Source organism: Schistocerca serialis, chromosome 4 (assembly GCF_023864345.2).
Source record: "Schistocerca serialis cubense isolate TAMUIC-IGC-003099 chromosome 4, iqSchSeri2.2, whole genome shotgun sequence".
Lineage (NCBI taxonomy): Eukaryota > Metazoa > Arthropoda > Insecta > Orthoptera > Acrididae > Schistocerca > Schistocerca serialis.
In genome coordinates, this window is record NC_064641.1 from 318,032,123 (window position 1) to 318,057,565 (window position 25,443).

The window sequence follows — 25,443 nt, forward strand, 5'->3', positions numbered from 1 at the left end:
AGCCTCTCATTATAGTTAAGAAAATGGTAAATGCTAAAGGATATGAACGCATTTTGTGTAATGCGTACATTTTACTATCACTCGATGGGTGTGTGTATCAGCATGACAGTTTACCCTGTCATAAACGATCATCTGTGAGGTTATATGTTGTGCATAATAATCTTTCTGAAATAGACTGATGTGCCCTTATTCCTGACCTCAATTGTGCCATGAATTGCGGCACTGGCAGTCCGCGTTCAAATTCATTTGGCGGCGCAACACGCGACAGGTCGAGAACGGAGCATCGCTAGTGCTCGGATCTGCGACACACAGCCGCTGTAAAAATAGGAAGCGGAAGCAACTGGGAATCGCCCGTGGGCGGAGCGCTACTAACAGCTTGGGGGTAGGAACCGCGCGTTGGTGAGACGGAGCAGAAACACTGTGACGAAGTCGCAAGATTTACTCGCAGACGAGTAGGTATTTGCTGTCAAATTTGGGGCATCCTTCCGGCTGGAGCAGAGACCGGTGTTGAGCTTCGAGGATCCAAGGAATGGAGCTTAGATTGGAGTGAAGTACTGGTTGCTACGGTAGAGGCCTTTGCTCTCTGTTAGTTTGTCTATGTATTGTAGCATAGCGCCAGTTGCATGTTCCCCTCCTATTACAATGTCGGAGCACGTCCATTTTATTTAGATTTACTTTCTGGCAGGTTTAGATGAGTGTGTGTTTTCTGTGATATGTGCTGGCTGTGGTGCAAACCAGTGAGGACTGGCCTAATTACATTCCTACTACGCACTGATATTCTACGTGGCCGCTGTTGGATCTAGTGTATTCGACTGAATGATTACTGGCTGAAGGAAGTGTTCCAAGTCATAAATGAATCGTTATTTTTTTTTGTATTTTATTGTTTTACCGTTCCAGTATTGTGTATGATGCGGAGTGTATTGATGGTGGGCTTCATTGTGAATTTTGTTTATCTAGTTTTGTCTCTTTAGTGTTGAGTAAGGTGCCGACTTAAGTTATTCTTCCAATGTGTGTTATTTGTGTATCGTAATTCGTACCCTCTTGTGTATTATGAATGAACTCTGTATAAGATATAGCCTTTTTTCCCAGCCATCACTCTTCTGAGTAGTCTGATGTGACCAATCACGGATTCCTCTCCTGTTCCAACCTTCTCATCTCAGAGTAATAATTGAAACATAATTCCTAAATTATTTGTTGGATGTATTCCGATGTTTGTCTTCCTCTATAGCTTTTAACCTGTACAGGTCCCTCTAGTACGATGGATGTTGTCCCCTCATGTCTTAACAGACGTCTTATCGTCCTTTCCTTCTTATTGTCAGATTTTTTTTTCATATATTCCTTTCCTCGATTATTCTACAGGATACCTCCTCATCCCTTACCTTTCCACTCCACCTAATTTTCAACATTATGCACACCATATCTCATATGCTTCGATTCTCTTCTGTTTCGATTTTTCCATAATCCATGTTTCACTACCCCACAATCAATGCAGTACTTCATATGTGCATTCTCAGAAATTTCTTCCTCGAACGAACGCTTCTGTATGGTAGTAGCAGACTTCTCTTGGTCAGGAATGCCTCTTTTGCCAGTGCTGGTCTGCTTTCTATATGCTCCTTGCTCCATCCATCACGAGTTATTTTTCTACCTACTGAATGATTACTGGCTGAAGGAAGTGTTCCTAGTCATAAATGAATCGTTATTTTTTTTGTATTTTATTGTTTTACCGTTCCAGTACTGTGTATGATGCAGAGTGTATTGATGCGGAGTGTATTGATGGTGGGTTTCATTGTGAATTTTGTTTATTTAGTTTTGTCTCTTTAGTGTTGAGTAAGGTGCCGACTTAAGTTATTCTTTCAATGTGTGTTATTTGTGTATCGTAATTCGTACCCTCTTGTGTATTATGAATGAACTCTGTATAAGATATAGCCTTTTTTCCCAGCCATCACTCTTCTGAGTAGTCTGCTGTGACCAATCACGGATTCCTCCCCTGTTCCAACCTTCTCATCTCAGAGTAATAATTGAAACATAATTCCTAAATTATTTGTTGGATGTATTCCGATGTTTGTCTTCCTCTATAGCTTTTAACCTGTACAGCTCACGAGTTATTTTTCTACCTAGGTAGCAGAATTACTTTATCTACTTCCCTATTCAGATATAAAGTTTCTCGCTGTTTTCATTTCTTCTGATTCTAATTAGTTTCTTCTATCTTAGATTTACCATCATTCCATATACTACACTCCTTAGACTGCTTATTCCATTCTACGTATCCTGCAATTCTTCTTCCCTTTCATTGAGGATGGCAGCGTCATCAGCGAATGTTATCATTGATATCTTTTCACCTCGAATATTAACCACAGTCGTGAATCCTTCCATTATTTCCGTCTTTGCTTCTTCAATGTATGGAATAAACAAGAGAGGCGAAAGATTACATCCTTTTTAATCCGAACTCTTCGTTCTTGGTCATTCGGTCTTATTGTGCTCTCTTGGTTCTTGTAGATATTGTATATTACTCCTATTTCTCTGTAGGTTCTACCTATTTTTCTCAGGATTTCGAAACGGACTGCTCCATTTTTCATTGTGTGACACTTTTTACTAGTTGACAAATCTTATGAACGTGTCTTGATTTTTCTTCAGCCTTGATTTTTCTTCAGTCTTGATTCAATTACGAACCGCAGTGTGAGAACTGCCTCTCTGGTACCCAAACTGATCGTCATCTAACAGTTCCTTTGTTTTCTCTTTCATTCTTCTTTATATTACCCTTCTCATGAACGTGGATGTATTTGCTGTTAAGCTGATAGTGCGGTAATTCTCGCACTTGTCGGCTATTGCTATCTTCGGAATTGTATGGATGACTTTTTGCGAAAGTCTGATGGTATCTCTCAAGTATCGGACATTTTTGGTTCTACTGCTTATATTAATTTGTGATACCTTTTTTTATGTAGCGTTGTTTGGTTCTGTTCGGGAAAGTTCATTAAAACTGCCTTATGTTTATTACTTCGTAAGTCATATTTTGTTCTTCTGATCGCTGAGTTCTTTGAGTGCTGCCTTTTCTGCATGCGTTCTGGATTGTTGTATTGTACTTGTCAATAACCTGAATACATTTGCTTCAGAAATTACGGCAACACATTCCCCTGGGACCTCTCTATTTAGAACTCTTGAGGAAGAATGGACTACCATTGCTCTCAGCAGATTTTCAAGCCTTCGTAAAGGCTATGCAAGGACTCACTCCACATTAATGTCCATTTATAGGCATCCCGTTACTTTTGAACAGAGTATGCTGATACACTAGGTCCAACTTAACTATCCTATACAACCGGTCACTCGACGAAAGAACTGTACCCAAAGATTGTAAAGTTACACAAGTCATGCCAATGTTCACGAAAGGTAGTACGAGTAATCCACTAAATTACAGGCCCATATCTTTAACGTCGATATGCAGCAAGATTTTGGAACAAATATTGTGTTCGAACATTATGAATTACCTCAAAGAGAGCGGTCTATTGACACACAGTCAACACGAATTTAGAAAACATCTTTCTTGTGAAACACAACTAGTTCTTTACTCACACGAAGTGTTGAGTGCTGTTCACAAGAGATTTCAGATTGATTCAATATGTCCAGATTTTTGACATTGTCCCACACTAGCGGCGTACAGTAAAATTTCGTGCTTCTGGCATACTGTCTCAGTAATGTGACTGGATTCGTGATTTCCTGTCACAGACGCCAGAGTTCGTTGTAATTGACGGAAAGTTATCCAGTAAAACAAAAGTCGATTTCTGGCGTTCCCCGAGGCAGTGTTATGCCCTCTGCTGTTCCCTATCTATATGAACGATTTACAGACAATCTGAACAGCCGTCTTAGGTTATCTGCAATGAAGCAGTCATTTCTCGCTTAGATAAGACGTCTTTATAGTGCGAAAATTTGCAATTGACCTTAAATAATTGAAAGTGTGTGGTCATCCACACGAGTGCTAAAAGGAATCCGTCCAACTTCGGTTACAGGATAAATTAGTCAAAGCTATAAAGCCATAAATTCAACTAAATGGCTAGGAATTACAATTATGAATAGCTTAAATTGGAAAGAATACATAGAAAATGTTGTGTGGAAGGCAAACCAAAGACTGCGTTTCATTGGTAAAGCACTTAGAAAATATAGCAGATCTACTGAAGAGACTGCCTGCATTATGCTTGTCCGTCCTGTTTTAGAGTACTGCTGCTAGGTAAAGGACTCTTATCAGATAGGATTGATGGAGTACATCGAGAAAGTTCAAATAATAGTAACACGTTTTGTATTATCACCAAATAGATCAGAGAGTGTCACCGACATGATACAGGATTTGAGGCGGACATAATTAAAACGTTTTTCATTGCGGCAGAGTCTTCTCATTAAATTTCAATCAAAAACTTTCTCCCCCGAATGCGAGAATATTTTGTTGACGCCGACCTACATAGGGAGAAACGATCATCGTAATAAAGCAAGGGAAATTAGAGCTGGCACGGAAAGATATAGGTGTTCGTTTCTTTCGCGTGCAGTTCGTGATTGTAATAACAGAGTACTATTATGAAGGTGGTTCGATGAACCCTCAGCCAGGCACTTAAGTGTGATTTGCAGAGTATCTATATAGCGTAGCTCTAGTAATATTAGTAACAACTGCAGATGTTTGTTCAGCCACAAAACTTTTTTACCGTACATGATATCTTACAAGTTAACAAAAAGAGTAAATAGAATAAAGGGTTAACTAATTCGTATTTACTCCTGTATAACTACTACTGGTCTTGTTCATGAGGAACTTAAACGATATGCTCAATGATCGTTCGAAAATAACTGCTCGAAAACAAGTTTGGTGATAATGTAAAATCTGATGTTAGAGTCTGACATGGTCTGTATTATCGGAAACATCCATTTACCAAACTGATGCGGAGCCAAACTGGATAATCTTTATAATTGACTTCAGTACTGCACTGTAGTCAGACGAAACTGCTCTATATACTGAACTTGCTATCCATACCTAGTCTATTCATAGATGTATGAGCCTGTCGATAGAATCACGTCTTGTAAAATAGGTAATAATGGTTCAAATGGCTCTGAGCAATATGCGACTTAACATCTGAGGTCATCAGTCCCCTAGAACTTAGAACTACTAAAACCTAACTAACCTAAGGACATCACACACATCCATGCCCGAGGCAGGATTCGAACCTGCGACCGTAGCAGCAGCGCGGTTCCAGGCTGAAGCGCCTAGAACCGCTCGGCCACTCCGACCGGCCCCCCAACTTGGAGGACCAGGATTTGTATGAGGCTTACTCCTTTAGGGAAGCTGGTTTCAGTACGTCTATAGAGCTCTTCCTGTCCTATGTAGTGGGGCACACTTTGCCTGGCTCCTTTGTCAAGACCACTCCGGCTTGGGTGACCCTGGCAGTAGCTACGCTACCGCCGACACAGCTCTTGACTTCATCGGAGCACGCAAACCCTCCGACCCAGCACTGAAGGTACCTTCGATAAGGCGGTGTCCCCTGGGGAGGTATGTTGGGTCACCACAATATATTAATCTTTGTGAAAATATTGTTGAGATTTCGTCGATAATTCAGGTTGATATTTGGGTAAATCTTTCACCATGCAGACCCGTTGCTCCATAATGGTAATTATTTCTGATAGAGTAGAATGGTTGAAACACGGCAACTGATTTATTTATTCATTTAACTCTCTTCAAAACAAGGGACAAGCTGATGGAGAATTCATTGCACAGGAAACGTGCACAGCCTACATTCATTAGTGGAAATTTATGGGTAAATTTTTCGCTAATTTGTTGCATGCAGTATAATTACCTACATTTCTAGCACACTGATATTCTGTTTTTGATAACAGCTAGAGCTGTTAAGTGAGGTCGGCATAACTGGTAATAATTCTGTTTTGATTCAAAGTATTTGATAAATCTGGAGAGGTGCAGATAACTGATACGGCAAGTGCTGAACGCTAGTGGCAGTGCTGCGTGGCTGTCCTGAGAGATGAGTCGGGCCCTCGCCTTGTGCCTGCTGACCGCAGCCTGCAGCGTGGCGCCCACACTGGGGCGCGTCAGCCGCGTGCTGGGGGGTGAGCCGGTGGACATCTCGCAGGTCCCATGGCAGGTCTCCGTGGAGTACGTGGAGGCGCACTACTGCGGCGGCTCCATCGTCAGCCCCAGATACGTCATGACGACTGCGTGGTGCATTTCTGGCGCCGAACCAATCTATTACGTGCTGCGGGTGGGTACGTCAACTCGTGAGAGTGGCGGCGCCACCTACACCGCTTCCGATATGTTTTGGCACGAGGATTTCGATTATGTTACGACAGACAGAGACATTGGTTTCTTCGAGATCTCAGGTTCCATCTCGTTTGATGACAACGTTCAGGTATTCTGTCCAGCAATATTTAAAGTTCAGTCATAGAAAATCAGATTGTGGTTCCACAATGATTTCCAGTCTCGGAACTGTTGCCTTGGGAGGGGCAAATGTTCTACAGACTTTTCTTAACGCAGAGTGATTCCATGATATGTTAGAACTTTCAGGGATGGTCCAGTGGAGTAATGCATCAATGTGAGTTAGGGAGAGTGTCGAAAGTTATACGCGGAAACGTTCTGATACCTTGAGATTGGGATAGAAATAGCTGTACTGTTCTTGCAATGATTGTTGGTTAGGCAACTTTTAGAGGTGGTAGCACGGACCAAAACAAGAAAAAATGTACTGCAAGTAAGTATGGGCTCTAAAATCTCTAGCTTAATAGCAGCAGTATCAGAACGATTTTCGCCTACAGTTTTCGACATAGTTGTTTCCAGATCAGGATCCCTTACCTCAGACAGATACATTTTACTATTCTCTATCATCCATGAAAGTCTGTAACAAGTATACTATACAATGAGCTGACAAAAAGCATGAGATACATCTTAATATTGTGTTGGGCCTCCTTTGCCCAGCGTAGTGGTGCAACTCGATGTGGTATGGACTCAGCAGGTCGTTGGAAGTCCTTAACAGAAATACTGAGCCATGCTGCCTCTACAGCTGTCCGATGATTGCGCATGTGTTGCCACTGCAGGATTCTGTGCAAGAACTGACCAACCTCTCGATTATGTCCCATAACTGTTCGATGGGATTCGTGTCGGGCGATTTGGATGGCCAACCCAACTGCTCGAATTGTCCAGAATGTTCTTCAAATCAGTTGTGCGCAGCTGTAGCTCGGTGACATGGCGTAATGACATCCGTAAAAATTACATGGTTTTTTGGGAATATTATGTCTATGAATGGTTACACACGGTCTCCAAGTAGACGAACATAACCATTTACAGTAAATGATCCGCTCAGATGGACCAGAGGACCCAGTACATTCCATAGAAGCATAGCTCACACCTTTCTGGAGCCGCCACAAACTTGCACAGCGCCTTGTTCAAAACTTCGGTCCATGGCTTCTTAGGATGTGCGTCACACTCGACCTCTACCGTCAGTTCGTAGCAAGTTAAATCGGGACTCATCTGACGAGGACACGCTTTTCCAGTCGTCTAGGGTCCAACTGATGTGGTCACGAGCCCGGGAGAGTCCCTGCAGGCAGTGCCGTGCTGTTAGAAACGGCACTCGTCTCTGTCGTCTGCTGCCATAGCCCATTAAAACCATATTTCTGCACACTTTTCTGACGGACACGTTCGTCGCACGTCGCACATTGAGTCTGTGGTTATATCACACAGTATTGCTTGTCTGTTATCACTGATACCTCTACGCAAGCGCACCTGATCTCGGTCGTTAATTGAAGGCCGTTGGCGACTGGATTGTCCGTGATGAGAGGTAATGCCTGAAATGTGGCATTCTCGGCGCACTATTGACACTTCAGATCTCGGAATACTGAATTCCCGAACGAGTTCCCCGTGCGTCTAGCTCCGACTATCATTTAGCTTTCGAAATGTGTTAATTCCCGTCGTACAGTCATAATCATAATGGAACCTCTTTTACATGAATCACATGAGTAGAAATGACATCTCCACCAATGCACTGCCCTCTTATAGTTTGTGTACGTGATACTCAGCTGTGCATGTACCAAATGTATATGTGCATATCGCTGTCCCATGATTTTTGTCGCCTCAGTTGTATTTCCAGCCCTTACTTCACTCTCCATGAATGCCTTCATTGGTATGCCTTCAGTGCTATTGGTGACTGATATACACGCTTTGAATTCTGTAGGTGACAGAGTAAAAAAATACAGGGACTGAAAGGTTATTTACAGCTTGTACAGGAATCAGATGGAATCGCAAGCGTGGAAGATGTAATACTTTCTTAATCCGGATAATGAAATTAAAATGCTTGCTTCCTTCGAATATCATTCCTGTTGTTTTTCCCCTGAGAAACTAAACGTTACGTCTTTCTGAGAAGAGGTCTATTAAATAAAACATTTGTTCATAGAAGTAGTCTGCCACTGTAGGTGATAAAATCAACTTCTTACGAACCTCCTTTGAAATGAACAGTAACATTAGTTTTTTAAGTTTTAAAAGAATAGTATTATCTGATTAAGGATAAAAAATAATAAAATACACACATATAGTTAAAATTATATTAATTGTTCTGATAGGACTTGTATTAAATGAAACTTAGTCCTTCATAGAAACTTTGTCCGCTTCTTTGGCAATACAATCATCTTCACTTCTTCTTCCGAATTATTTTTCATTGAACAAAAGCGTAATTTTCCACAATAATTTTAAGAGAAACTATTAATTGCAGTAAGACAAAAATAATAAATAAATGTACACACTAACACCTAAAACCAAGATGATTGTTGCTCATCCTGTCTATTTCAGTGTCATACGTAGAAAGCAGGCATATTTTTATTTGTAGATTTTTCGTTTGGTCTCATGCTTTATTATCAAGTGCAGCGAGTAGTCTTCTTTACTCTTTCCCCTTTTCGTTAGAGTTTACTACACAGTCTGCCCCTTTAGCCGATTCACTCTTTGATTTTACGTGTTAGTATACGGTTCCTCATCTGCATTAAGCAGTGCCGTTACTGTGATTTTCCTGGGTGAAATGTGTAGAATACTTGCAGGTTTTTTTCTGCCTGGGAACCATATCTACTTCACATAGGCACAAGTGAATTTGTTCTGTTTAATCAGAAGTATCCTGTGTTATGCGGATTTGAACACTACATGACACGAGAGGCTGAACCACCAGTATAAAAACATGCAGGAAGTTTTGTGTCTTCAGTACAGAGGCAGTAACTGCAGAATAGGTCGGTTAAGGGAGCTCAGTGACTTCAAACTTGGACTAGTCATTAGATATTACATGAGCAACAAATCATTAAGGACATTTCAACCTATGTGTAGTTGCCGATGTCGGATGTTGGTTATATGCGTGTGAAGATGAAATGCGAAGAACAGCGACAGCTAAACCACGAGCGCGCAGACGTCGTGTCCTGATGGAAAGAGACCGTCGAGCATTGTCGAGGAAAGATGAAAAAATGACGTGAGGAAAGAAGGATGATAAGGGTTTAACGTCACATTGACATCGAGGCCATTAGAGCCGGATCACAAGCTTGGTAAGTATCAACGACGGGGAAAGAAGTCGGCTATGCTCCTTCTAAGGAATCGTCCTGGCATTTTCCTGGACCGGTTTAGAGACCACGGAAAAATGCAATCAGGATGGCAGGACGCGAATTTCAGCCATCGTCTACCGAATAAAAGCCAAGTGTACTAGCCACTGTGCCATCTTGCTCGGTAAAAATCGCACGATGTCAGTAGAGGGAATCGCTCGTGGCTTCCGAAATGCCGCCAGCAGTTCAAAAAGCACAATGACAGTGCGTAGGGGGACAAACAGAGAATGGGATGTACATTTCTGTAGATGATGCTAAGCGCTGCACAAGGTGGTGTGGAGAGTGACTCGACTAGATAGTAGATGACTAGAAAGAGTGACGAATCACGCTATACCCTGTGGAAAGCCGATGAAAGGATTTGAATTTGCGACCATCTGGAGAACGTTACTTCCCATCATTTGTGGTGCCAACAGCGAACTCCAGAGGAGCTGGTGTTATGGTATGCGGATGTTTTTCATGGCTATGGTGTGACCTCTTATTGTGCTTAGGCAAACTCTACATGCTGAACGATATTAACGCATTATACATCTTTGTGTAACACAGCAGAACAGTTCGGAGGTGATGACTGTAACAGTGGGACAGCGTGTAATGCAAGATGTGTGTGCAATGGTTTGTGATAAAAATATTCCTGAAATAGACTGGCCTATCCAAAGTCCCAGCCAGAGATCAGCCAGTTACCACGCCCGTTAGTTCCAGTTCTACAGAAACCAACGTACACTATTGGGATCAGAGTGAAATTTGAGTTCACTCCAGCACTCAGGAGTCTACATAACAATCTTCTTTGGTTTCGGCTCTTGAGTCAGCAGAATTCAAGCCGTGATGAAGGTGAAGTGTGAACACACGCCGTAATAATGTCTACTAATGTGAGTCCGGATAGTTTTGATCAGATAGTGTATGATCGTATATGTTGACTGGGTTGCACCTGCTGCAGTCTGATGTGGTCTACCAGATGAATTTTACGCAGTATAGAATCGTTGGGGATTTTCCATGCTGCAGCCAAGTTCTACGTTGACGTACAATTCCTCTGTAAGTATGCTTCCTGACTATAACCACACATTTTGTTCCAGTTATGTTGTACACATGTCTATTCTAGTCTTCGGTTTTCTTTCTGTCACATTTCTTCTTACTGCTTTGAGTTAATGTAGATCCTTCCGAGGATCTTCATTCAATGCAGCAGTAGTCCTGAAGAAAATGTTTGAGAAGACAGGGCTGTTTCGGGACACGGTGCACATCTATAGGTGGGTCCGTATTGGCCATTTGCTATTTCGTTTAAAACGTGTGCCACTACAGCATTTAGTGAGCTTCCCCATTGTTTTTATGTTCTGCTGACATACTTGTGCTGTGTAGTACATATTTATCAGATTGTTGTTGTTGTTGTTCTGGTCTTCAGCCCTGAGACTGGTTTGATGCAGCTCTCCATGCTACTCTATCCTGTGCAAGCTTCTTCATCTCCCAGTACTTACTGCAACCTACATTCTTCTGAATCTGCTTAGTATATTCATATCTTGGTCTCCCTCTACGATTTTTACCCTCCACGCTGCCATCCAGTGCTAAATTTGTGATCCCTTGATGCCTCAGAACATGTCCTACCAACCGGTCCCTTCTTCTTGTCAAGTTGTGCCACAAACTCCTTTTCTCCCCAATTCTATTCAATACCTCCTCATTAGTTATGTAACCTACCCATCTAATCTTCAGCATTCTTCTGTAGCATAACATTTCGAAAGCTTCTATTCTCTTCTTGTCCAAACTAGTTATCGTCCATGTTTCACTTCCATACATGGCTACACTCCATACAAATACTTTCAGAAACGACATCCTGACACCTAAATCTATACTCGATGTTAACAAATTTATGTTCTTCAGAAACGCTTTCCTTGCCATTGCCTGACTCCAGTTTATATCCTCTCTGCTTCGACCATCATCAGTTATTTTGCTCCCCAAATAGCAAAACTCCTTTAATACTTTAAGCGTCTCATTTCCTAATCTAATTCCGGCAGCATCTCCCGACTTAATTCGACTACATTCGATTATCCTCGTTTTGCTTTTGTTGACGTTCATCTTATATCCTCCTTTCAAGACACTGTCCATTCCGTTCAACTGCTCCTCCAAGACATTTGCTGTCTCTGACAGAATTACAATGTCATCGGCAAACCTCAAAGTTTATATTTCTTCTCCATGGATTTTAATACCTACTCCGAGTTTTTCTTTTGTTTCCTTCACTGCTTTCTCGATGTACAGATTGAATAAGATCGGGGATAAGCTACAGCCCTGTCTCACTCCCTTCCCAACCACTGCTTCCCTTTCATGCTCCTCGACTCTTATAACTGCTATCTGGTTTGTGTACAAATTGTCAATAGCCTTTCGCTCCCTGTATTTTACCCCTGCCACCTTTATAATTTGAAAGACAGTATTCCAATCAACATTGTCAAAAGCTTTCTCTAAGTCTACAAATGCTAGAAACGTAGGTTTACCTTTCCTAAATCTTTCTTCTAAGATAAGTCGTAAAGTCAGTATTGCCTCACCTGTTCCAATATTTCTACGGAATCCAAACTGATCTTCCCCGAGGTTGGCTTCTACCAGTTTTTCAATTCGTCTGTAAAGAATTCGCGTTAGTATTTTGCAGCCGTGACTTATTAAACTGATAGTTCGGTAATTTTCACATCTGTCAACACCTGCTTTCCTTGGGATTCGAATTATTATATTCTTCTTGAGGTCTGAGGGTATTTCGCCTGTCTCATAAATCTTGTTCAGCAGATGGTAGAGTTTTGGCAGGACTGGCTCTCCCAAGGCCGTCAATGGAATGTTGTCTACCCCCGTGGCCGTGTTTCGACTCAGGTCTTTCAGTGCTCTGTCAAACTCTTCACGCAGTATCATATCTTCCATTTCATCTTTATCTACATTCTCTTCCATTTCCATGATATTGTCCTCAAGTACATCGCCCTTGTATAGACCCTCTATATATTCCTTCCACCTTTCTGCTTTCCCTTCTTTGCTTAGAACTGGGTTTCCATCTGAGCTCATGATATTGATACATGTGGTTCTCTTTTCTCCAAACGTCTCTTCAATTTTTCTGTAGGTAGTATCTATCTTACCCCTAGTGAGATAAGCTTCCACATCATTACATTTGTCTTCTAGCCATCTCTGCTTAGCCATTTTGCACTTCCTGTCGATCTCATTTTTGAGACGTTTGTATTCCTTTTTGTCTGCTTCATTTACTGCATTTTTATATTTTCTCCTTTCATCATTTACATTCAATATTTCTTCTGTTACCCAAGGATTTCTACTAGCCCTCGTCTTTTTACCTACTTGATCCTCTGCTGCCTTCACTACTTCACCCTCAGAGCTACCCATTCTTCTTCTACTGTATTTCTTTCCCCCATTTGTGACAATTGTTTACTTATGCTGTACCTGAAACTCTGTACAAATTCTGGTTTAGTCAGTTTATCCAGGTTTGAATGTACTGTTCATAACCAATAGATTGTGGTCAGAGTCCAAATCTGTCCCTGGAATTGTCTTACAATTTAATACCTGGTTCCTAAATCTCTGTCTTACCATTATATAATCTGATACCTTCTAGTATCTCCAGGATTCTTCCATGTGTACAACCTTCTTTTATGATTCTTGAACCAAGTGTTAGCTATGATTAAGTTATGCTCTGTGCAAAATTCTACTAGACGGCTTCCTCTTTCATTTCTTTCCCCCAATCCATATTCACCTACTATGTTTCCTTCTATCCCTTTTCCTACTGTCGAATTCCACGCATGACTATTAAATTTTCCTCTCTCTTCACTACCTGAATAATTTCTTTTATCTCATTATACATTTCATCAATTTCTTCATCATCTGCAGAGCTAGTTGGCATATAAACTTGTACTACTGTAGTAGGCGTGGGCTTCGTGTCTATCTTGGCCACAATAATGCGTTAACTATGCTGTTTGTAGTAGCTTACCCACACTCCCATATTTTTATTCATTATTAAACCTACTCCTGAATTACCCCTATATGATTTTGTATTTATAACCCTATATTCACCTGACCAAAAGTCTTGTTCCTCCTGCCACCGAACTTCACTAATTCCCATTGTATCTAACTTTAACTTGTCCATTTTCCTTTTTAAATTTTCTAACCTACCTGCCCGATTAAGGTATCTGACATTCCACGCTCCGATCTGTAGAACGCCAGTTTTCTTTCTCCTGATAACGACGTCCTCTTGAGTAGTCCCCGCCCGGAGATCCGAATGGGGGACTATTTTACCTCCGGAATATTTTGCCCAAGTGGATGCCATCACCATTTAATCATGCAGTAAAGCTGCATGCCCTCAGGAAAAATTACGGCCGTAGTTTCCCCTTGCTTTCAGCCGTTCGCAGTACCAGCACAGCAAGGCCGTTTTGATTAGTGTTACAAGGCCAGATCAGTCAATCACCCAGACTGTTGCCCCTGCAACTACTGAAAAGGCTGCTGCCCCTCTTCAGGAACCGTATGTTTGTCTGGCCTCTCAACAGATACCCCTCCGTTGTGGTTGCACCTACGGTACAGCCATCTGTATCGCTGATGCACGCAAGCCTCCCCACCAACGGCAAGGTCCATGGTTCGTGGGGGGGGGGGGGGGGGGAGGACATTCATTTCCTCTTGCAGACATTAAAATTTTATATTTGACTTTCAGTTTCTGACCACTGCCGACAAAATGGCCAAGAGCTGCTGGTATTTCCTGAGCTATGTTTCTTCGTAACTCTGGTAGTTGAAAGACGTATTTTGCTTTTGAGTTTTAAAGGTATTGATTAAAAGTAGTTTTTGTATTCTGTTTACATTTCTTTAACTATGTTACTGGTTCAGCTGCTGAGAATTCTTCCGGGTTTTACAGCCGTAGTCCATGTAACTCTTCTATCCCTGACGTTTCGTCCAAAGCTACGTTAGACATCTTTGGAGGTGCTCCTGGTTGTGCTGAGTCGGCAAGAAAGGCAGTACCTCTGAAGATGTACAACATAGCTTTGGACGGAACGTCAGCTGAAACATCCTGTGGTGAAAGCTTCATTGTATGTTACTGTTTGCCGGACAGTAGTCGACGGCGACTGCTTGGCGAATATTGAGCGTGAATTCAGTTCCTATGCAATTTTAGTTTTTCCTGTATTTTTGTATGTTCTTCGACACTACATTATAGCCCTGGGACAATGTTCAGAATTCTCAAATTATTTCGGTTCGGTTTATGACACGATGTGGCTGCTTAATTCGTTACAATTTGGGGTGCCTTTTTTACCTCATTTTCTTCCGTCACTAGATATTTGACGTTGTCCGTGTGCGCTTGGCACATTATCATGTATTTGTAGTCCCCGAATTTCTTATGTCAGGGCGAAGAGGAAAGCTTGAAGAGCTATGGACACGAGGTAAGCTTTTTGAACCGCACTGTTGATACGGAGTAGTCTGCGTAGTTGTCCTTTTACACAGAGTCTGGATGTACCAATTATGAGAGGTTCTTTACTGCGTCAGCTGCAATGTTTTAATAGTCTGGAAGAGATATGAATGATTAACTTTATCAAACGCATTTTCGTTGGCAAGCTATTCGGTTGCTTATTGCAGGTTGGTAGCTGCTGCTGTTAATGTAATAGGTTAAAATATAGTGTATTCTCCGTTCTTTCCACACAGTTGTTAAGTATACTCCAATTATAGTGCTGATAACAGAATTTAATCTTTGTTTTGTTATCCGTATGATAATACTATAATCGCTGTTGAGTTCCGTTACATGTTGAATATTCTCAGTAGTATTTTCACCTCGGGATTTGCGTTCTAGGGGCACTGTCACTTCTTCGGGATGTCGTTTTCGGTATTAATAACGTAATTACGGGTCAGACCCCTTAATCGGGCAGGTATATTAGAAAATTTATAAAGGGAAATGGATAAGTTGAAGTTAGATGTTGTGAGAATTAGTGATGTTCAATGGCAGGAGGAACAGTACTGTTGATCAGGTGAACAGAGGATTATAAGTACATATTCAAGAAGGGGTAATGCAGGAGTAGGTTTATTTATGAACGGAAAAATAGGAATCTGGGTAAGTTACTATGAACAGCAGAGTGAACACGTGATCACAGCCAAGGCAGACGCGAGGCCCACATTCACAACATCAGAACAAGTTTACCTGCCAAAAAGTTTCGCGGATGATGAAGAGACTCAAAACATTTGTGATGAGGTAAAAGTAACTATTCAGATAGTTAAGAGAGTCGTAGGTTTAATTGTGATGGGCGACTTGAATTTTATAGTAGAACAAGGAAGGGAAGGAAAAACTGTAAGTGGATATGGAATCAGGAAAAGGAATGAATGAGATAGAATTATGCACAGAGTGTAATTTAATCATCGCTAACGTCTCGTTTAAGAATCTTGAAAGAAGGATGTCTACCCGAAAGAGACCTGGGAACTCCTGCGGATTTCAGATTGGTTATATAATGGTAACACAGAGATTTCGGAACCAGATTTTAAATTGTAACACATTTCCAGTGACAGATGTGGACTCTGACCACAGGCTATTGGTTATGATTTGTAGATAAATGTTGAAGAAATTGCAAAAAAATTGGGACCTCGATAACTAGAGGGAACCAGAGGCTGCCGAGAGATACAGGGGGAGCATTAGGCAACGATTGAGTATAACAGAGGAAAGGAATACAACAGCAGAGTGGGTAGTTTTGAGATATGAAACAGTGAAGTTAGCAGAGGATCAAGTAGCCAAGAAAGACAAGGCCTAGTAGGATCCTTGGGTATCACTAAACATACTAACTTTGAGTGATGAAAAGAGGAAATACAAAGATGCAGTAAATGGCAGGCGAAAGGAAATAGAAGCTTCCAAAAATGAGATTGACAGGAAATGCAAAATGGCTAAGCAGGACTGAGTAGATGACAAATGTAAGGATACAGAAGCATATATCACTAGCGGAAAGATAGATACCTCTTGTAGAAAAGTGAGAGACCTTGCGATGAAAGAGAAGCAGCTGTTTAAATATCAAGTGCTTACATGGGAACGAATACTAAGCAAAGAAGGGAATGCTGAAAAGTGGAAGGAGTACGTAGAGGGCTATATCAAGGAGATGAACTTGAAGGCAATGTTATAGAAAGAGTAGAAGACACAGAAGAAGCTGAGATGGGAAACATGGTACTGCGACAAGAATTTGACAGAGGATTGAAAAACCAAGTTGAAACAAGGCCCCTCGACTAGACAACATTCCGTCGTAACTATGATAGCCTTGGGAGAGCCATGAAAAAACTATTTAATCCGGTGTGCAACATACAATTAGACAGGAAAAATACTCTCGGACTTCAAAAAGAATATAACAACTCCAGTTTCAAAGAAAGCAGGTGCTGGCAGAAGTAAATATTACAGAACTATCAGCTTAGTAATTCATAGTTACAACATACTAACACGAATAAAAGCCGACCTCAGGGAAGATCAGTTTGAATTCCGGAGAAATATGGGAAAACGCAAGGAAATACTGACCCTAGCACTTCTCTTAGAAGACAGTTTAAGGAAAGGCATCCTCTGCTTGTAACATTTGTAGACTTCGAGAAAGCCTGTGGCAATTCTCTGTGAAATTCTGAAGGTATCAGGGTAAGATACGGGGAGCCAAAGGCTGTTTACGTGTTGTACAGAAATCAAACGGCAGTAATAAGAGTTTGGAGGCATGAAGGGGAAGCATTGGACGAGAATGGAGTGAGACAGTCTAGGGCTGTAACCTATTGCCAATGTTATTCCATCTGAGCCCTGAGCAAGCAGTAAAAAAGAAAAAGAAAAGAGTGCATTAGGAGTTAAAGATCAGGGTGAAGAAATGAAACAAATTAAAAGTTTGAGGTTTTCCTCTGACGTGTCACAGTAAAGGATGTGGAATAATAGTGAACGGAATGGAGAGTGTCTTGAAAGGAGGATATAAGATGAAAACCAACAACAGCAAAGCAAGGATAATTTATGAAGTAGACTCAAAGCAGGTGACACTGAGGGAATTTGATTAGGAAACGAGTCAATTAAAGTTGTAGATGAGTTTCGCTATGTGGGCAGAAAAATAGCAGATGATGGCCGAAGTGGAAAGGATATAAAATGTAGAATGACAGTGACAAGAAAAGTGTTTCTGAAGAAGAGTAATTTATTAACAATTACTTTACATTTAAGTGTTAGCAAGGCTTTTCTGAAAGTGTATGCTGTGTAGCCATGCGTGAAAGTGAAACATGGATGATAAATATTTAAGACAGGAAGAGAATAGAAACTTTTTAAATGTGGTGCCACAAAAGAATGCTGTATATTAGGTGGGTAGTCGCGTAATTAATGCGGAAGTAATGAGTAGAATTGGAGAGGAAAGTGTGCCGAAACTTGACTAGAAGGATGACATTCTGAGACATCACGGGATCATCAGTTTAACAGTAGAGGAAAGCGTGGGAGGTGGGGGGGGGGGGGGACAAAAATCGTGAGGGAGACAAGAGATGCATACAATAAACAGATTCAGTAGGTTGTAGATTGCCGTGGTTATCCGGAGATGAAGAGGCTTGCACAGGATAGAATAGCACAGACAACTGCATCAAACCAGTGTTTGGACTGACTACCATAACACTAACAGTTTAATTATATCCAAGTGTCATACTTTAATTGTTCTCTAAAAATACTGTATAGCTCAGAAGGTAAGCCACCGGAGCCGGGTGATTTATTTCTATGGCTTCTTCTTCGGCTATCTCCGTTGCTAAGTCATCTGCGGCTTCATGGCGTAAAGTTCCCCAAGTCCCTGTTTTAATGGCTTTCTGTATCATTTCATCCATTAGGCTGTTGGTCAGTAGTCCTGTACAGTGTACATGAATTTTTTTCTACTATTTCAAATCATTTGTTCAACAGTCTCCCGTTTGTAGTTCTTATGTCTGCCCGTATTTTCCTGTGCTTTTCGTTTACTTTCTTGTATGAAGTGGTACAATGACGACATTTCTTGTTGTTCATCTTTGTGTAGTGGCTTTCTAATGTTACACACATCCAGTTGTGTTTTCAGATTAATATTTTGGCTAATACTCATTTAATCTGTACGTAATTTTCTATGACTGTTAAACCTAATTCAAACAAATGTCTAATACACTTATAATAAAAGTCTGTTTTAATTCTGCCCGGTTGTTTTTTTCACGCTTTTTGATGTTTTGCTTTAGCACACTTTATTCGCCATTTTAAAGCTGAATTGTACATGTGGAACCTTCTGACACATTCTTCCCACGTATTACGAAAGGCTGCGAGGCGTCTGGCACCTGATAGATGAGCCACGTTTAGTTTCCTCTGTCCTGTTCCTCTGTTGGTTACTTGTTTCTGTGAACTTACAGTGCATATGGACGCTACACGATCTCAGAGTATGATTGAAAGACGTGTTTCCTTAAAGTGGATGTTGCGTGAATTCTGCCTGCGGAGTAGCTAGCGATACAGGTAAAACCAGTTTGTAGGCATATTTAACCTCTAACGTATCAAGTAGAATTAACTTTCTGGTAATACTCTCCATGCTCATAGACATGTTGAAATTGGATGTTCGATGCAGGGCCGTTTCTACCGTTTTTTAAGACTAAGCGGCCGCCTAGAGTGGCAAAACCTTGGGCGCGGCAAAGTGAAAAAAATTAATTTCATATAAAACAGCGAATGAATTTAGCAAATGAGCAGAAAAAAATAAAAGACAGGAAAAATTAAAGCACAGAATTGTTTTCAAAAGTATACGGAACAGTCACTTAGTAAATCTTTACTTACTTTGACGAAAGTAAACACATTGCCCTACCTATCTCAGAACTAACGCAGCCACTACTGAGTACAAAACAGAAAAACATGACGTTGTTTCACCGTGTTCTGGAGTGGGGTTTGTGAGCTGGATTGCGACAATGCACAATGTTGTGACTTGATACCACACCTCCCTCAAACTTTCTTTTTGTATTTACCTCTGAAGATGATTTATCATGCGTCAGTTGAATTGAGTACTGCCCCAGAAAATGAGGACGTCTGATCACCTTAGATTAAAGATTAATAGTAGAATAGGAGATTTACATTGTTCTACTGTGCTGTTGTACATAGATGGTGGTAGAATGGGGGTGGGGTGGGGGGGAGGGGGGATATTGGAGAGTAAGGTGGCATAAAAAAGTGGGTTCATCATTTTACAGTTCTCACAACCAAACCTCCAGATGTCAGTCAGTCAGATTGATGCCAAACGTCGTATGTTGATGTCAATGTCAGCCAAAAAACCGATTGAGTTCATGTTATGTTGTGATGTCCAGTAAAACATGCGTAAACGTTAATTAAAAATAACATCAGAACTACGAAGCACAGGAAAAAGCGTACCTATAAGTAATTGTTCATAGCTCACGTGTGGGTGAGTTGGTAGAGCGTGAGGTTCTCGTAGAAAAGTTTCTACTTTAAAACTCGCCTCCACTCCACGCTTGAAACTGTTATATGTAATTTGTTTCACACATTTCTTCGTATGCAACCATTACTTCAAAGCCACTGTTCCTGAATGAATGACACTGCGCGCGTGTGTGTGTGTGTGCCTGTGTGTGTGTGTGTGTGTGTGTGTGTGTGTGTGTGCGTGTGGTCCTGTCTGCATTGATTTTTGAATTTATGTACTTATTATTGATATCATTTTGTTTATTGTTGTTGCTGTTAGTTCTATCATTATTATTATTATTATTATTAATGTTATGTACTTATTTTTGATCTTATTATTTTGTTTATTATTAGTACTATTAGTTTTATGATTATTCTTGTTGTTATTATTTTTATTACTACTACTACTATTAGCATTACTCCCACACGTGTGATGCAGTTGCTTTGTAATTTTTCGTTTTTGATTGTATATTCTGCTAAACTACAAATTTACTCTATAGGTTTACTACTTTCAAAGAAACGAAGCGAAAGCACACTTTCAAGAGAATATTGCTGTAAACTCCAAACATCCATTTTACATGTCATAAACATGTTGTTCCATATAACACTTTCACACATCATACAGTAAAAAAATTGTCGTCATTGGAGTTTGAACCAATGGTCCTTGGGATGAAGTTTCAATGTTCTACCAACTTCCTCACGGAAGCTATAGTTAACACTATATACAGCTATACTTTTGCTAAGCTCCGTAGTTCTGATGTTACTCTTAATCCAAGAATTAATTAAAATAACACATTAAGAGCAACAATATGAATTTCATAAATGTGCTGGAGTGTTTACCTTGCTTTGAAGTAAGACTTAAATACACTGCCACATGGTACCACATTGTTACGAAAATATTTATGTTCAAAGATAACAAATGAGCTTTGCACTTAATGATCACAGTTATGGAAGCAAATACCTCCAAAAACTCGCATCACAGAAGCAAAGAAATTTCTCACAGTTCCTTGAGAATTAATCACATAACACTAAAAGTTTCAATTCCTGTAATGAGATACCATGCAATTATTCGGGCAGAGCAAACTTTTTAGTGCAACCTTATGTGACAGAAGAATGATGCAGAAATTTAATGCAGCATCTATGCTTCAAAATGACTGATACAGCAAGAAGAATGTGTGTCAAAAACAATTTTGCAATTCACCTTATGGTATTGCTTGGTATCATACAATGTACCACAACAATGCTGACCAAAGGAATGAAGACTTACCAAAACAATGGCCTTAAAGTTTACATTCTGTTCCCCAAACAGTCACACACACACTTAAAAAAAATGAAATTAAAAAAAAAAAAAAGGAAAACAGTACACGTGCAATGTTGCATCAAGAATCTCTCTTTTTTTCGGATAATCTAGACTATTCCGCACATGACGCTAGTAACTGCTAGTATCATCTGTCAAAAAAATGAATCTTTTAAGTTCAACAAATAATCAAATCGTAAATGATCTTTAACCCTTGAGTCATGGAACGAAACACAATATGGCTACGAGTGTAATTAAACACCCACATACCAATAAAGGGGCAGAAACCAAGCCCTCCAGTATTAATAGTAAAAGAACAGTCAGGGCATTATTACTGAACACACGAAAATCTCAGCAAGGAGATGAGAAGATTCGCCCGCCAACGGCTGTTCAATTTCAAAGCAACGTCCGATGGCGTAACGGTAGCAAGGGACCGCCACGCCGGACGGAAAATCAACAAGAGTTGATTGGATGCACAAGGTTGGCAAACGATCTTCGATTTCATTGGTAGATAGTACCTTAAATACCAAGAAATTTCATGAATCCTTTTCTCCCAGAATTAACAAGTAAATATACAAGCATTAGAGAATCACACAGCAGTGAATGACGTAACTTAAGCCGAAGTCCACAAAGCTGTCATATATAGAAGGTAAAAATACAACATAACTTAATTAAAGAAAATCACAAACTGACGCTGATATAAAAACACGTGCAGGCCTCTTGAACTCTTACTCAACGTTCGCTTGACGGGAGTTTAAGCAAGCAGGAAGATTGAGCCGATACCTTTAGGGTTCTAATAGCAGTGAAGGCGGGTAAGGTGCATGAGCAGATGGCGACGCACTGGGAAAAACAATAGAAAGGGACGTTTTGCGTACGTAACCCTGTCCCCAAATTCACTCAACAGAAGTAAGGAACCTCACCATAGTTGTAAGACAGCACGCTTCCGTCTTAATCAAGGCGCCGCAGCCACAGACTTCCGCAACAGGAATAGATTTGGCAGCCTTGTGTCCTCCGGAGACGATTTTTTCGAACACGTGGCCCCTAGCGAAATGCCGAAATCCAGTCCTCCGATAGAGAAATCGCTCGGATCAATTCACGTCATGCCCAAGAAGCCCATCTTGCGCCGCCGGCCACTTACGTCAAAACGGCACGCTCTCCGCTAGAGGCAAAGACGCCACATGGAAGACGTACCTCGTACCTCGACACAGTACGACTCAAGTACGACTACTTCTGTAAAAAACCTCTACTCTCTTGCGTATTTACTCGTATTCTGTAGGTACGCAGGTTTAAATTAATCTAGTATTACCAACTGCATCAGCTATAACTCTGCTATTCGGCATTTATCTTTGTTGCAACTATGATTCCTCTCTTTGACGCAGCGGCTATTCATAGTTCGTTGTTACTTATAGGATTCGTTGTGGCATTGTGGCCCGAGATGCGAGTAAAATAAATAACCGATACTGCTTGCGACATTATGAGGTCAGTTGAAACGTCCCCTTTGAAAAATTATGAATGACAATGCTGGAAAACTTCTACGCTGTTTGATACAGAAACAGCTGAGTAAAACTCAACGTACTTAGACAGTTTTCTCTTTCCTTATTCTGATTATCACTAACCTGACACACAATATTTTAGCGCAATGCAATCTGATTTTCAATAATCCCTACAAAAGAATGGCCCTGACTAAAAATAACCTATACCTTTCATGTATCACTTACCTCACAAAAAGCTTCGTTACTCGAACTACTGTAATACAGCGAGCGCCAATACTGCCAGCTAAATAAAAGATTCTAACTACTGAAGGCACTAACGACTGATAGGCATAGTTAGCAGATGAAACACTTTGATAGAGAACAAACAATGTATTTACCTTAATAGTGTTCGAAAATCATTATATATAAATATATATACAGGGTGTTACAAAAAGGTACGGCCAAACTTTCAGGAAACATTCCTCACACACAAAGAAGGAAGATATGTTATGTGGATATGTGTCCGGAAACGCTTACTTTCCATGTTAGAGCTCATTTTATTACTTCTCTTCAAATCACATTAATCATGGAATGGAAACACACAACAACAGAACGTACCAGCGTGACTTCAAACACTTTGTTACAGGAAATGTTCAAAATGTCCTCCGTTAGCGAGGATACATGCATCCACCCTCCATCGCATGGAATCCCTGATGCGCTGATGCAGCCCTGGAGAATGGCGTATTGTATCACAGCCGTCCATAATACGAGCACGAAGAGTCTCTACATTCGGTACCGTCGTTGCGTAGACAAGAGCTTTCAAATGCCCCCATAAATGAAAGTCAAGAGGGTTGAGGTCAGGAGAGCGTGGAGGCCATGGATTGGTCCGCCTCTACCAATCCATCGGTCATCGAATCTGTTGTTGAGAAGCGTACGAACACTTCGACTGAAATGTGCAGGAGCTCCATCGTGCATGAACCACATGTTGTGTCGCCCCTGTAAAGGCACATGTTCTAACAGCACAGGTAAAGTATCCCGTTTGAAATCATGGCGGTGAATCGAGGAAGTACATACAGTACATACTGACGAAACTAAAATGAGCTCTAACATGGAAATTAAGCATTTCCGGGCACATGTCCACATAACATCTTTTCTTTATTTGTGTGTGAGGAATGTTTCCTGAAAGTTTGGCCGTACCTTTTTGTAACGCCATATATATATATATATATATACATATATATATATATATATATATATATATATATATATATATATCATGACATGACATCCATCTTTACAAATTTCCTTTTTCTGGCAGACACACGTCCAGATCGTATGCTTATATTAACTTCTCAAAACTCTGGCACCTCTCTCTCCACATCCATCACTGCTGGCGGCTCACCTCCAACTGCACAACGCTACGCATTGTTCACATCCAACTGCCCAACACTACACAAGTGAATATTCCAACAATGAGTCCAACCAGCCACAGACTGCATACACCGCAGTCAGCGATTTTCATACAGAGGTACAAAATCCCAGCCCTGGAATTGTAAGCCTTACTTCATCCAAAAACGTATCTGGACATATTGTTTTGTATCCAGAATCCGAAGAACCATTAAATCTAAAATGTTAAATAACAGATATTCGTTTAAGATTCATACTATCTACACTTTCAGTCTAGTTTCTTTTTCTAAATGTTTACGTCCCACAGCACACTGCCCTGTTGTTACCGTCACTGTTTTCACAGGCCATTCCTCTGGCGACTGAGGAGCTCGAGGCAGGCACTTCCGTGACGGTGAGTGGCTGGGGAAGCCTTCAACCCGGGGCAGACTACCCGGAGCAGCTGCACGCCGTCAACACGACTATCATCGACCGCTCTTCGTGCAACGACACCTACGAAGGCCTCATTACGGAGAACATGATCTGCGCTGGTGAGCCTGAAGGTGGCAAAGACTCTTGCAACGGTGACAAAGGTGGTCCTCTGGTTGCGAACTCCACGCAGTACGGTATCATTTCGTGGGGGTACGGTTGTTTTTACCCACCATACCCAGGTGTCTACACCAACATCGTTTCCCTGCGCTCTTGGATTAATGAAACAATCGGCGTCTAATTAATTCTATGATTTCTGTATTCAAAAAGTTGCCTCATGTATGCACACACACATACAGGCATGCACATCTATATAAGACGAAGATTAGTTTTAGACGTGCATCTTCATCTATGTCCAAACCTGTTTCTTCTTCTATAAAATTATACTGAGTGTGAGCACTCACCAGGAGATAAAAGAATCATTGTCTTTTTCCAAGAAGGCAGTCACAGTGGAGTAGGCATAAGGTAGACAGAGTAGATTGGGAGTAGGTTTCCTCAACAACGAAAAGGAGAAGTATATCAGAATTAAATATATAAACAGTAAACTAGTGAAATGTAAGTCTAATTTCAAAACCACATTTCTTAATTTCATCTAGAAATGAGTGTAAGAATAGCAATTTCTCATGACTGGAAGTTTCAGTAATATCTACAGTTCAGGAAAGGCATGGAAGTCATTTAGTGCTGTACCTTTGTCAACACAACGAACAAAATGTTAACCGAAACAATAACTCAGTTTCATGAAGCACCTCTTGTAAGAACAAGACACGTTCTGGAAGGACATACCTTGGTATAAAGCAACCTCTTTCATTAAACCAATATATTTAAATGGAGATAATTTAACAAACAAA

At 40.8% G+C, this 25,443-nt stretch overlaps 1 protein-coding gene across 1 annotated transcript in view; it reads left to right on the plus strand.

Annotated features, from left to right (window-relative positions):
* The window catches only part of LOC126474419 (kallikrein-11-like), a 60,394-nt gene extending 35,558 nt beyond the window's left edge, over window positions 1-24,836 (plus strand). Inside the window, exons 4-5 of the mRNA XM_050101889.1 lie at window positions 6,043-6,389; window positions 24,474-24,836. Of these exons, the coding sequence (XP_049957846.1) occupies window positions 6,043-6,389; window positions 24,474-24,836 (710 nt within the window). The remainder of the gene's footprint in view (window positions 1-6,042; window positions 6,390-24,473) is intronic.
* Window positions 24,837-25,443: the final 607 nt, after the last annotated feature.